At 34.7% G+C, this 15073-nt stretch overlaps 1 protein-coding gene across 4 annotated transcripts; it reads right to left on the bottom strand.

Moving 5' to 3' along the window:
- Positions 1–2641: 2641 nt before the first annotated feature.
- LOC127845315 (uncharacterized) lies at positions 2642–12798 on the bottom strand. Of its 4 annotated transcripts, none has more exons than XM_052376151.1 (5): positions 12642–12798; positions 7770–7917; positions 6549–6947; positions 4209–4265; positions 2642–3400 (listed from the first exon to the last, which is right to left on the bottom strand). In XM_052376151.1, the coding sequence occupies exons 1-4, from the start codon at positions 12720–12722 to the stop codon at positions 4240–4242; spliced, it is 654 nt and encodes a 217-aa protein (XP_052232111.1). In that variant the 5' UTR covers positions 12723–12798; the 3' UTR covers positions 2642–3400; positions 4209–4239. The 4 variants fall into 4 exon arrangements, with proteins under 4 accessions (XP_052232111.1, XP_052232110.1, XP_052232114.1 ...); XM_052376152.1 differs by lacking the exon at positions 2642–3400 and adding an exon at positions 3453–3532; XM_052376150.1 differs by lacking the exon at positions 4209–4265.
- Positions 12799–15073: the final 2275 nt, after the last annotated feature.

The following is a 15073-nucleotide window of genomic DNA, read 5'->3' as shown; positions in this document are numbered from 1 at the left end:
CCAGTAACATAATTAGAACAATCAAAGTACAGGACATCGAAGGTCTATCTGATGATACATACCAAATACCAAACATATGAAACTTAGGGTTGCAAATATCAATATAATATATATTACATATAATTTTTTATTTTTCAATATAAAACCTAGGCTCCTTGCAGTTTCAGAGATTGTGGTTTATAATTTTTGAATCTGCATATTTAGCGCTAATACCTATTATATTCAGCGAAGAGAACAATTTAAACAACATTTAAGGAAAGTTACTCAGTGGGGCTTTATTAAAATCTGCACAGGTAAAATTAAGGGAATATTTCGTTTAACTGTAAAGTTTGTGCACTTCCCACAACGACCAAAAAGCTATCCAACAAGCTCACCCTGTATATGAGCTAAAACAAGATAGCAGTGATCATATACAGTTATAAAACTGTTTGGCGTTTTATGCCCTCGGATCGAATGATCGGGGGTATATAGTTTTTGGCCTTTCTGTCTGTTTCATTGTATGTGTCTGTCTGTCATTGTATGTGTCCCAAAACTTTAACCTTGGCCATAACTTTTGCAATATTGATGGTAGCAACTTGATATTTAGCATGCATGTGTATCTCATGGAGCTGCACATTTTGAGTGCTGAAAGGTCAAGGTCACCCTTCAAGGTCAAAGGTTAAAAAAAATCAAAGCGGCGCATTAGGGGCATAGTGTTTCTGCCAAACACATCTCTTGTTTGGAAATGTTGTGTGTACCAAATCTCCAGTAACGCGTATTTTGGAGCACGGTGGTAAATAAAATAGACAATTAACGAATACATAAAATGTGCAATTTATATATGTGGCTTAATAAAACTAGTAAAAGAAAATTGTATTAATATTCAAAAGAACCCTTTTGTACAAAGATTTTTAATAATAGATTAAAAACGTGTACATATCTGTTTCGCAATAACTGATACTTATTCTTGACAATGACGTCAATAACACTTTTTACATTCAGATGTATAATTACATGGACCAAATCACTTAAGTAAATTATTGCAACACATCTCATTATGCACTCATTAACGTTCAATTAAACCACAATGTTCAAATGTTCACGTCTACTGGTATTTATATTATTGAGCCAGAAAGTGATTGCTTACTCCGACGTCAGACGTTCCTTCAGATTCTATCCGCTGTGCGTGTTTTGAAGACATATGAAGTTCCAGTTCATCCAACCGAATCAACTTATGAGTACAATATTTACATGAAAACGCTTCAATGTCATGAATTCTAGCCATGTGCCCAAACCAATTGACCCTCGTTGAAAAGTGTGTTTTACATATTGCGCATTGGAAACGCTTGATTTTGTTGTGCCGATCAATGTGGTCTTGAAATTTTTCGACAATAATCTTATCACAAATCGGGCATTTATTTATGAAAGAACTTCCATCTGCAAGGGCGATTTCTGCATGATTGTCACGCAAGTGTAGACTTCGAGTATAGAGTTTTTTAAATGTTGCGGGACAATACGCACATTTGAAATCATTTTTGCGGCTAGGCGGCCGTTTATAAAAATGGGTTTGTCTGTGGCTCCACAGTTTGATTTTACTGTTAACCTCGATTCCACACCTATCACAAAGATATCGATCATTTTGTGTGTGCAAGGATTCGTGTCTCTTAGGTAATCTTAGCGTTTTGCATTTCTTGTTACGATGCTGGCATTTGTAATGTTGAAAACGACACTGTTCGTGCTTTATTAAGTGACACCGATAACCATAGGATTTGTTGCAGAATTTACATGGGTGCGTTGTTTTGTTGTGCACTCGACTCACGTGACTGTTCAACAAATCCTTCGTTGTGAATGTTTTCATACAGATACATGTGTAGTACATTTCAATATCGCCTCTTGAACTTTTCTCCCACCGATTGGCACTTTAAATGTCAGAGTCCAGTTTAATTGCTCCTTTTTGGCTCTCTCCCGAGGCATCTTACTCTTTCCAGTTTTGTAAAACGATTTTTTTAAACGATGATACTCTTCGTGCCTTAGTAATTCATACATAAAACTAAACGTTTTGTCGCAGAATTTGCATTGATATTTTTTTTTTGTGTGCATTCGCAAAAAGTGCTGCTTCATATTATTCCTGTTGTTGAATATTTTAGAACAAATACAACATTTCACATGTGTTGCTTCAACTGTTTCCTCATCAATGTGCGGTTCTAATATTGATTCATTTGTTTCCGAATTTTCTGGAAGGCTTTCCGCCATGTGTTTTGTTACTAAACTGCTTGATGGAATTGACACTTTCCTGTAATGACAAATATCTCATCAGACTTCTTGAACGCCCATGAAAAGATATTCCGTCTGCAAATCTTTCCAAACTATATGGATCGAGATTAGATTTGCCGGACTAATACTATCTTAATTTATACATACTTTATACAAAGCCAGTGCGTATCTTTTCTAATTGGTTTACCTCAATTAACCTAATTTAATACATAAATCAACAATATATGGAATCTTATGATACATAGTTTCTTAAACATACTAACAAACTACGATCTGACTCAATGCATATTATAAATAAACAAACTCTGATTTAAAAAACAACAATATAATTTAGCCGTATTCAATTAGGGAATATTATGAGATCATATGAATAAATATATAAAAAGAAAGAATGAACACTGAATATAATTAGGCTATGACAACATAATTAACAAACAAATATGAACACTCTCTTATCTTAAATCCGTGTTAGCTCTCTTGAAACACATTCAATAATTTAAACAAATGAAATAGTGGGTACGCTCAAAATCCTGTTTTGTTAAATTCTGCAATACACTTTATTAGTAAACTTGAAAATTAAACAGACACAACTACATGTAATAACAAAAAAACTCCATAGGGCTAATTTTTTATCAAACACGTGACTTCTAGGGTCAATTTTTGATAAATGAGGAATTCATTTTTAATCTGGCGACTAATATCAGTTATATACTGCTCCAACTATGAACATTTTACGTCATGTATCTCTTTATGTCGACACCAGCTGTCATAAAAAACAATAGCTGGAAATTGCAGCTATATTCAAAACTCGTGCCCACTTTTGTGAGTCTAGTAAGTACCAGTAGCGCCCATTAGCACTTAAATCTCATGTGATCTACAAAGGTTTAGGAATTCTTTAAACGTTTTTTGAAATGTTAATTTTGTTCATGCTTCAAAGATTGTACCTGTTCACTATGGTGTAGGTCGCCTGCCCCTGTTCCGTCGGTCTTAGCTTTGTTTCTTGTACATTCAGAGAAACAAACACTTTGCAATCTGTTTATCTTAACATGTGACTCTGAAAAGCTTTCATGAACATCAGTTGTATCACTGTTCGGCTCACTGTTTCGGGTATCTGTTAGATCTTTGTGTGCGTTTTTAAATTGAGTACCTTTAAACAGAGAACACATAATGTCCTATTAATCACATGGCCGAATCTTCTGCACACACAGCAAAAGCACGAACATATAATAACACACTAAAGTTGGTTGCTGCAACTGGTCAATAACATAACTCTGCTACCCTGTTGTAAATAGGAAATTCTGTCAATTAATGGTGAAATATTTTGATCAAGTTTCAACAAAAACAGAAAAACAGTACATTCGAGATTGTTTTAAAGCCTTTGCGTTGACCTTGTTTTGACCTTACATTACCCAGTTACGAGCTCTGTCACATCATTACAATAAATCTTTTCGGCAAGTTGCATAAAGATTGGGCATACTAGTACATGTGACTTCTAGAGTACCAGTATTTACAAGTTTGACTAAAATTCGACTTACTAGCTAGTGATTTAATTTTAAATATATGTTAAACCAATGTTTTGAACATGTTTTATAAAGGTTTGGTCAATAGACACCACATTAGACAGAAAAAATATGTTAATGACGAAGCTACCTTATCAGGATGTTTAAATGTAACATCGTATAACAACTTTTACTTTTTTAATTAAATGGAATCTGTTAAGACCCTGTATAGCCATAAAGCCAGATAATTTGTCTGGCTGGAAAAAGTTTTTCCTTAATTCTTTTACTGTTCAACGTGTCAAAATGTTTCCAATGATTAAAAAAAACATTGCCTATGAATCAGATGGGTAATCATCATAATACACAGAGTACCTGTTATAAGAAAGTTATGATTGGTATTAACAACTGCATCTATATAAAACCACCTTTTAGATATGTGGTCTCTAAGAACCTTACCTTTGATCTCTTGACTCCAACATCAAAAGCTTTAGTTTATCACCAATCGGAATCCCCCTTTTTAAATATAAAAGCTATACAATAAGTCGTTCTCAATGCAATTAAGATACCTCGTGAGAGAGCAAGCTTATTAAGCCCAGAATAATGGACGGACAGGAAACGCAATATTAATATCTTACTTGAGTGTGAGACATTATGATTCACACAAAACAAACTAACTCCTTCATAAATGTATTTCCTTTTGCCAGTGACACTCACAACTAGCAAGATTGTTATAGTTAACTTTTAACTAGCGCTTTGCCGCAGACGTGACGTATACCCCCACATGCTGCATTGACACAGAATATTTTGCATGCTGCCTTACAAAACAAGAGAAGCTAATTTAACTCTTTCAGTGCTGGAACTGAATTTTGAAGGCCTTTGCAAACAGTTTTGATCCAGATGAGACGCCACAGAACGTCGCGTCTCATCAGGATCCAAACTGTTTGCTATTCTGATAGTATTCTTTGAAAACAAATGAAGACAATGCTAATTTTAAAAGTTCAGCAGACGACATTTTAGCAGATGACAAATTTCCCAGCATGCAAAGGGTTAAGGCGATTTTTAAGAAGTATTATGCCATTATCATTTATGGACATTTTGACCTTTGAACTCTTGAATTCTTCAGCATGACACGCTGCCCAATCAATGACTGTGAACAAAATAAATGTACAAAGTCATTTTAAAATCTGACAATGAATGACATAGTTATGGCCCAGACAAGTTCATGTATGGCCATTTTTGACTTTTGAACACCAAGTGTGACCTTGACCATGGAGATATCGACATAATTTTTTCGCATGACACACCGTCAAATGGTTGTGAACAAATGTACCGAGAAATTTTAAAACTCACAATAAATGACATAGTTATGGCCCGGAAAAGATCATTTATGGCCATTTTTGACCCTTTGAATTCAAAGTGTTACCTTGACCTTAGTGATATCGACGTCATTCTTTCGCATGACCTACCGTCCAATGATTGTGAACAAATTTACCGAGTAATTTTAAAATCTCGCAAGAGATGACATAGTTATGGCCCGGACAAGATCATTTATGGCCATTTTTGACCTTTGAACTCAAAGTGTGACCTTGACCTTGGAGATATCGACTTCATTCTTTCGCATGACACACCGGCCGATAATTGTGAATAAAAGTACTGAGTAATTTTAAAATCTCAAAATAAATGACATTGTTATGGCCCGGACAAAATCATTTATAGCCATGTTTGACCTTTGAACTCAAAGTGTGACCTTGATGTGTAGATATCGATGTTATTCTTTCGCATGACACACCGTCCAAATATGATAAAAAAATGTGCAAAATGATTACAAAATCTCACTATGAACAACATAGTTATGGCCCGGACAAGCTCATTTATGGCCATTTTTTACCTTTGAACTCAAAGTGTGACTTTGACCTTGGAGATATCGATGTTATTCTTTCGCATGACACACCGTACAATTATGGTGAACAAATGTGCCAAATGATGTTAAAATCTCACAATGAACGACATAGGAATCGCCTGGACAAGCTCATTTATAGCCATTTTTAACCTTTGAACTTAAAGTGTGACCTTGACCTTTGAAATATCGACGTAATTCTTTCGCATGACACACCGTCCAATTATGGTGAACAATTGTGCCAAATGACTTTAAAAGCTCACAATAAATGACAAAGTTATGGCCCGGACAAGCTCATTTATAGGCATTTTGACCATTGAACTCCAACTGTGACCTTGACCTTGGAGATATCGACGTACTTCTTTCGCATGACACACCGTCCCATTATGGTGAACAAATGTACCAAGTCATTTTAAAATCTAACGATAAATGACATAGTTATGGTCCGGACAAGCATTTTAACCTTTGAACTCCAATCTGACCTTGACCTTGGAGATATCGACGTACTGAATGTACCAAGTCATTTTAAAATCTAACATTAATGACATAGTTATGGTCCGGACAAACTTTCGGTTTAAAACGCACTTAATGACCCCGTGACCTAGTTTTGACCCGGCATGACCCATATTCAAACTTGACCTAGACGTCATCTAGATACAACTTCTGACCAAGTTTGTTGAAGATCGGATAAAATTTTGGGACAGACCGACCAACAGACCAACAGACAGACCAAAAAAGTGTCTCCTATATAGCGCCAATTACCAATGGTAATGGGGGTATAATTATCATTATTATGCAACATGTATTAACATTTGCTTGAAATTACGAGCTAACACAGTGCTCACTGTAATTAACCTCAAAGAAAAGTAAATCTATATACATGTACATAAAATACTCACAGTATGTTCTAAATTCTTTTCCAATATCTGGATTGTCAACAAGAAACTTGGCACCATGGCTGGTCCCACAGCAAATGACTTCTGCTGGTGATGATTTCTTTGCAAACATCACAAAACCATGCATACCATTTTTCTCAAAGAGTTTGCATCGAAGTGATGCATTGTGCAACAAACACTCTACATTATCTCCATTTTGTAACTGTTTGTTGCCGGTCAGTTTCTCACATGTCTGAGCTGCATGTCCATTTCTTTCATCTTCAATATCACCAATATTGTTGTGTTCATCTTTTATCTCAACTTGTGACTCTGACGTGCTTGAATTAACATCAGCTGTTTCACTGGTTATCTCACCATTGCAGGAATCTTTCTGAACAACTGTTGCAGTGTTAAATTGTATACCTAGAAAAATGAATTGATTGTTTAAGTCCTGTCCATTTTTTGCAATCATGAAAGTAAGCCAATGCTTAAAATGTAATTGATTACATCTTTTGGTATAATTTGAAGTATGCAATTTAATACCTGCACTTGACAAGTGTAAGGATATATAATAAAGAATGTAAGTAGAAAAAATCATCAAATGAAACTGATTGATGATCTCTAATAATGCGTTTTGTATTGGTAAATTCAACCAGATACATGGAAGTTGTACATAACACATTGTCTGGTCATGGGAGATTATATTCATAAGTGTTATGACGTTCTTAACAGCCTTTAATAAGATTACAGAGAGATGAATATATATCAAGGACAGGCAGACACACACATATTCCCACCTAAAACACACACAATTACTCTCTGACAGATATTCTTACTGCTATAAAATATGCCCAACTGTAAGTGCACAACAAAGTAAAAAAAATGCTTTATACTTTACACTGATAAATTTCCTAATTTCAACTGACTTATTCATTAACATAACAGTATTTATAGTAAAATGTTAGCACAGTAGTGTTGTGTCTCTCATTCATGTTGAAGCATTTTTCAAAGTGAGTTTTTTCAACTTATAATAATGTTGAAACTGCCACTTTGAATTAAAAACTACAATGTAACTTATACTAAACCATAAAACATTACAATAAAACTGAGCTTTGCAATTTGCAAAATCTTAATGATACATGAAGATCGATTGATTATAAAAGTATGAAAAATTAGTGAGTGCATATTATACTTTGCACAAGAACCATTCATAAGTTCGTCAAAAAAAAATATAAAAACACTTACAAAATCTACCAAATGCTTTTGCGATGTCTGGATTGTCGATGAGGAACTTTTTTAACAGTTTGGTTCCGCAGCTTGTAACATTATCTGGGGCTGCCTTCACAACAAACATCAAAAAACAGTGCACATCACTGGCTTCAAACAGCTTGCACTAAAAAAAGAAGTACCCAATTGAAATTAGCCTCTCATCTCATTCCATGTAACCAGACATTAAACTTTCCAAAAAGACCAATGGACAAATATGTTTTAAGGAAAACTATTTCAATTGGTACGTCAGTCAATGTGGATCCTAAAAAAACATTATAGTTGGTTAGGTGTTTCATAAAACCTCACTGCAAAGATTTTTACTTATGTACTGATATATCATTTCGACAAAATATAATTGTTCAGAGAATTATGAAGTATTAGGTCAACAAATGTAGCAAAACCTGGACCTTGCCCATTGAGCAAAGGAAAACACCGCATAAATATAAACTATTGAGGCCTGAAATGAAGGCACTAAACACCAATTCAGAAAATATGTATTTGCACATTGACAATATAATATTATGCATATTTAATTATGAAAGTTAAATATTTCAGATGTATTGAATAACTAATCATTTAATTTTACTTTATTAACCTATTGAGAAAATAAGTCTCCATTTAACTGTAACAACAATTTGCAAATAATGGCCATCACAGTCCACAGATTTAAAGATCATAGAAAACATGAAACTTGGGACAAAGATATGTCTTCTTAAATGCTCTGAGCTTTTCTGAGTTCATATGTACAGCTCAGAGTTTCCCTAATAAAACTGAATTCCACGTCAAAAAAAAAGTATCAAGTTTGCCTATACAATCAAATTCAATCAACCTAATACATTGTAACAAACGCAATACCTATTCACATTGACATCAATTTGCGTGTTTTTTGTGAATAAATGCTCAAAACCAACAGTTGATAAAAACATTATCAAACCAAAAACCGGAGTTTTGAATTGACGATTAAATATTTCTTACGGAGGTGTTGGAGATAGTTGGTGTAGCACGCTTGGTTGATCAGACACAAGATCTATCTTGCCTAGAATGCCAGAGATAGTCCATGTACACATAAGCATATTTTCAAATTTGAAATACTGGGTGTTTTCAATTACAAAACAGGTATTCATTTTGGTGAACCGTTGACGTGTTTGAAACTTTGAATTATAACATTATTCTGTGAGCGCACTGCATCAAGTAAGTTGTTTTAATTTGAGAATTAATGATGTATTAAAGGGGTCATCCAACAGATTTTGGCATGTATTGAATTTGAAGCATGTTATTAAATGCTATATATTGATAAATTTAAACATTTGACCAAAAAATCTCAAGTAAAAAAAAAGAATACAATTCAAAAAAAGGAAAAAAAGTAACCCGCAACATAGCTCAAACCACTGACCCCTGGAGTCCTGGAGTAAAAAGTCTCCCGCCTAGACCACTCGACCATCCATGCTCATGCTAAGAGCGGATGTATTTTTTACGTATATAAACAATCCTCGTAGTTTCCCAAAATATAACTACAACAACAGAACTTTCAAAATTATTCAATCATTTTACGTCGCACAACGCTTTAAAATTTTCAGTTTTTCAAATTGTCAAAAGATGCATATAATGGATATTTAAGAGCATGGTAAATGGTCAGTATTACTATTTCCTCAAAAATATCAAAACAAAAATGAAAATTTGCGAATCTGAAACAACTGTTTTTAATTCTGTCAATTGACCAATCTGTTTGTGTTTATTCAATAAATTAATTTCATGCCAGAAAATAGTTAATATTGCTCATTTTACCAATAAAAAGCCACATGGAATCCCAGCGGCAGAGATTCCAGGAAAAATCTTGTTACCAGTTACTAATTCCTAGCGACCCAGAGGGTCAATTGCAAGGAGTTGGATTATTGCAACTTGCTGTCAGAAATGATATCATATTAAAGCATTCATACTCAAGAAGACTGTGACAGCTCTGGCAACCCTTTGGGTTACCAAACTGAGGGTTGAATAATGGCAGATACCCCAGTCATTTGCTCAAAACAAAGGCAAAAGGGATATATTTTTATTTCTCCAGTAAAATTACCTGAATATCCCCCTCTCAATGTAATTTTTACTTGAAAACCAAATGGCTAAAGATGCGCAAATGGGGCTCTTCAGGTGCAGTAACCATCATCAGAGGTGATGAAGAGAGGCATATGTGGAGGGATCAGTGCAATCAAATAAGCCATTGAATTCAATATATTAATGATTAATATGCGAGTTCAGTCTTTGGTCTTATTGGTACTTGATATATTGTTATTCAATAAATATTTTTTACTTGTTAAGTGACACAAGACCAAAGACTGAACTTAGTAGGAATAATGACGGGACGTCATTTTCCAGACGGGGGTAGTATGAGACGGGGTTTCTATTTTAACAGTTAGTAAAATGTAACCTTCACAAAGAATTTACATGTCAGTAGATGTGGAATAAGACTGCGCAAGCGTATATGTCCAGTGATTTTTTTGCTAAAAATTACAGCCGATTTTTGGCTGCTTCCCAATTGCAAAAATCAACGTTTTTCCCCAAAAAGCTGACCAAGAATTCCCAAAAAAGCCCAATTTCAAAAAAAAAAATATTTACTTTTTTTTTAAGAAAGAAGTCTCTTATGACTTTTGATTTCTTGATTCTAGATCTCAACTTTTTATTTAAACATCCTACAAAATATATAACTTCAATTAAGTCCTGTTTGTCAATAAATAATTCCCAAATTTGCCACTTTTATCAATTAAAACAATCACAATTTGGCAACACTCCTTTTCTCAAAATGGCTAGAAAAACCCTGAACATGCACTTTAAAACAATTTTAATTCTGTTACTTATAGTCATATGTATGCTATAGTCTGGTTGAGTCGTGGGTAATTTTGATAAAGTTGTTACATCACAAATATTTTATAAAAATATGACTGACTATGAATCATTATGAAAATAATAATTAACCTTTCTTGTTTAAGATTTGTTGCTTTTTTCCATATGTTTATCGTCTTTTATCATCAAAATAATCGACTGTGTTGATAGTGTAATACTACCATCATGAAAATAAGCTTCCGGTTGATTCGTGGGTTCTGATTGGCGGCCAGAATTTCAAGATTTGCATACTATAAATTGCCTTTAAACTGACCTTGCAGGACAGGTTAATTTCTTGTGAAAAAATATCAACAGACGATGAAGCATGGTAAATACTTCTAAATAAACATTTTTGTGTTATTTTGAAACACAATATGAACACTACATAAATGAGGAAATATTTCATACCGACCTATCAAGTTATGATGAATTACACTATAAACTAGTTTTTAGGGCTGTCACGATTCACCGGTATACCGGTATATCGCGGTGCATGTCGTGAAAAAAATCGCACCGCGGTACGGCCTTGCCGCACCGGTTTTTTTAATATTATTATATTAGCACAGATATAAATACATTACATAGTTATTTTGATATAGATATCATTTTGAAAAATGTAGAAGCGGTTCAAAAGGGCTAAATAAATAATCCGTTAATATCCAGGTCAAGCAAGCGCTTCCACTTGTAGATGTTTAACTTCCACGTTTAAAATACGGCGATGTATGGGTCCGTACCTTTTTTGGAATTAGGGACAGATTTCCTTTGCAAATAAGTTCATAATTATCCAAAAGATGTTTATTTTATTTCTTATTTTTTTTTCTTTAGTATATCGATCGTTCAAAGCATGGCACTTCCGAATCATGTTATCTTAAGATTCTGAAAGTCGAGGAAGAGTCAGAACGCTACGGATTTTCAATACTGGGCCCGCTGACTCCGCATTTTGAACATGCCCTTGAAGCGTTCAATTTACACAGATCGTAGTCACAGCTATTGTAAACAACATGGCGGACATTTTAGAAAAAGACGCGAACAATAACAATGACTACTTCTATCAAGTTTATTACAGTTTCTTTTACAGTTTCTAGTCATACTATGATACCAGTGTTTTCTGATTATTGAGTTTAATAAAGTTTGTAAAACTTGTAATTCTGCTGTTTTCTTCACAGATACATATTCTGTAAAATATCGCGGTACGTACCGCGATACAGTGTTGCCGTACCACGATATACCGCGGTACGCTCACGGCGTATCGTGACAGCCCTACTTGTTTTTGACACATTTTTGATCAGAAAAAATGGTGACCGTGTCAAAACATTTTTCCGCAACGAACTGCATCATATGCGAACATTCTATCGCAAGATTTCAGGCGATTTCTATACCCACGAATCAAACATAACCCACGACTCAACCAGTAACAACCATATAATGCTTTATTTTTCCCAATTTCATGGTTTATCGCACTAGCCACTATTTTTCCCAATATAATGGTTTATCACGCTAATTTTCCCAATTCAAATGGCACAGGCTGTAACAAATAAAAGCAAAAAAATCACTGATGTCATGCGCGATATTTGCGCTGAACGATTCAAGATTTCAAAGCAGCAAGACGTGCTGACTTTCTTTATTTGTCTCATTTTTTATTAATAAGTGAAGCAGCAGCAGCCAGTTTGTAGCAGTATTTATGCAGCAATGTTAGAAGGGCCAACCCTTAAACACCACTGAGAGAGGTAGAGCAAAAGGGAGAAAGGCAATCAAATCCATAGTTTGGTTGTGAACCTTAGCTAGGTCTGGAACCATATCTCATTTGTAAATCACATGTGTTACCTTGTGAACATAAAACTGTAAAAAGACCACCAGTCTTTGTTACCCCCTGACCCCAAGAAAGACATTTGTTTTATAGGTATTTGCATATGTCAATTGTTAGCTGAAAGAAAACAGAAAACGGTATATGTACTCCTGACAATCCATACTATTTACCAGTTCGAAAACTCTGTCCAATACATCTTTTAACGTTGAATTTAACAAAAAAGGCTTTTTACGCCTCGGGCGGTATGGCATTTTTGTTAAATAAAGTAGTTTCGAGCATTATTTACTTTTTTCAAAGTCAGCAAATTTACAAGAAAGGGAGGCAACATTATTAGTAGGGCTGTCACGATACGCCGTGAGCGTACCGCGGTATATCGTGGTACGGCAACACTGTATCGCGGTACGTACCGCGATATTTTACAGAATATGTATCTGTGAAGAAAACAGCAGAATTACAAGTTTTACAAACTTTATTAAACTCAATAATCAGAAAACACTGGTATCATAGTATGACTAGAAACTGTAAAAGAAACTGTAATAAACTTGATAGAAGTAGTCATTGTTATTGTTCGCGTCTTTTTCTAAAATGTCCGCCATGTTGTTTACAATAGCTGTGACTACGATCTGTGTAAATTGAACGCTTCAAGGGCATGTTCAAAATGCGGAGTCAGCGGGCCCAGTATTGAAAATCCGTAGCGTTCTGACTCTTCCTCGACTTTCAGAATCTTAAGATAACATGATTCGGAAGTGCCATGCTTTGAACGATCGATATACTAAAGAAAAAAAAATAAGAAATAAAATAAACATCTTTTGGATAATTATGAACTTATTTGCAAAGGAAATCTGTCCCTAATTCCAAAAAAGGTACGGACCCATACATCGCCGTATTTTAAACGTGAAAGTTAAACATCTACAAGTGGAAGCGCTTGCTTGACCTGGATATTAACGGATTATTTATTTAGCCCTTTTGAACCGCTTCTACATTTTTCAAAATGATATCTATATCAAAATAACTATGTAATGTATTTATATCTGTGCTAATATAATAATATTAAAAAAACCGGTGCGGCAAGGCCGTACCGCGGTGCGATTTTTTTCACGACATGCACCGCGATATACCGGTATACCGGTGAATCGTGACAGCCCTAATTATTAGGTATATGTTAGCGATTTGAGCCTAGCGCACGCGACAAAACGCGCATTTATAAATTACAAGATAAGTATTGATGCAAAGCATCAAAGGGCGTCGGGAATTTCATTGTAAAAGGCACTCAATAAAGTTACATGGAACGATTTTTTTCTACTGTAAATATTAATATATTGGCCGATTATTTTAAACAAAATAGAAAAAGATACTGGTATAACCATTATCTATGATTTTGTGTTATAACCCCCAAATAACCATTATCTATGATTTTGTGTTGTAACCACCAAATATTTCATAGTTCATTTTATTTACATTGGTTTCCTTTTTTTACTGGCATCCGTGTGCAGTTTTCATTAATGGAACATAACTGTGTAGGTTTTAAAAAATATGCTTCATCTTGTAAGCGTATATTTCATATTTTTCTCAACTTCAAGGGGAGATGATTCTGAACTTATTCTTACGTTGCTCATTTACGATAGGGGTTGAGTACTCATTGATATGAAAACACTGTAAAAGTTTTAATGTGTTTACGACCCCCCCCCCCCCGCCCCCACCCTCTCACACATATATTTCATGGGCATAATATAAACAAAAAATGGTAACAATAAAAGAGCATATTTGTTTAAACTAAAAATGTCTACATCAAAACAAAAAGTTAACATAGAACACAAATAAAATAAGTTGATTTTACTGCGGCTCGAACCTTGGGCCTCTCACATGTGAAGCGAGCGTGTAACCACTACACTACGGAACCGCTTGAAAAATCACCTTCTAACTAATATATTAATAAGCTATTAATAGTCGGTTTAAATGTAAACCCGGAAGTTTAAACGCTGGATAGTGAGCGGGGTTAAAGGTCCATACCAAAGGGTCCATACCACTGACAAGATAAGGGTCAGGCCTGCGGCCTTCTATATGTGGTTCTTAAAAAAACCTGTAGGAGGACTTGATAGTAATGAGACTGGGGTGCTGTGATGGTGCTTCTCATTGATAAGCGGCTGCTTCGTTTGCCAAGACTTATTATTACAATTAATAAAACGTGTCGCGCTTCGCGCTCTATAGCGCCTTTATTAGTAACTAGGTTGTTGCTAGGATAGTGGAACAAAGAAGTTTTGTTTTTATACAATACCAGAAAGTTTCACCGGTTCGCGTATTTGCCCAGTCCCTGTGATCTTTTATTATTGCCCAGTCCCTGTGATCAGCTATTTATTTAAACAATTAGCTTTGCATTATTGGCAATAAATGTTCTAGTAAATGTAATACGCACAAATGCAGTACTTATTTACACTAATTTCCAAAAAAAAATCAGCTTTGTGCACGATATCTGACAACAAAAATATATACATTGATCCGTAAAATAACTTCTCCTCCCATAAGCGAAAAAAAAAGTATTGCATACTAGTCGCCGCACTTCAGTGCGACGCCAATAAATTAAATATGAAACGTATATGAATAT

The sequence above is a fragment of the Dreissena polymorpha genome, chromosome 9, assembly GCF_020536995.1.
Source record: "Dreissena polymorpha isolate Duluth1 chromosome 9, UMN_Dpol_1.0, whole genome shotgun sequence".
NCBI classification, from domain to species: Eukaryota; Metazoa; Mollusca; class Bivalvia; order Myida; family Dreissenidae; genus Dreissena; species Dreissena polymorpha.
This window is presented reverse-complemented; position numbering and strand designations above follow the sequence as displayed.

Excerpts from the sequence above, each read along its gene's own strand:
- LOC127845315 (XM_052376150.1), bottom strand. The coding sequence starts at position 12,722 with ATGCCATACCGCCCGAGGCGTAAAAAGCCTTTTTTGTTAAATTCAACG. Across the intron at positions 7,918-12,641 it reads TGGACAGAGTTTTCGAACTG|TGCAAGCTGTTTGAAGCCAG; the intron begins GTAAATAGTATG and ends TTCTTTTTTTAG. Across the intron at positions 6,948-7,769 it reads AAAAGCATTTGGTAGATTTT|GTATACAATTTAACACTGCA; the intron begins GTAAGTGTTTTT and ends TCATTTTTCTAG.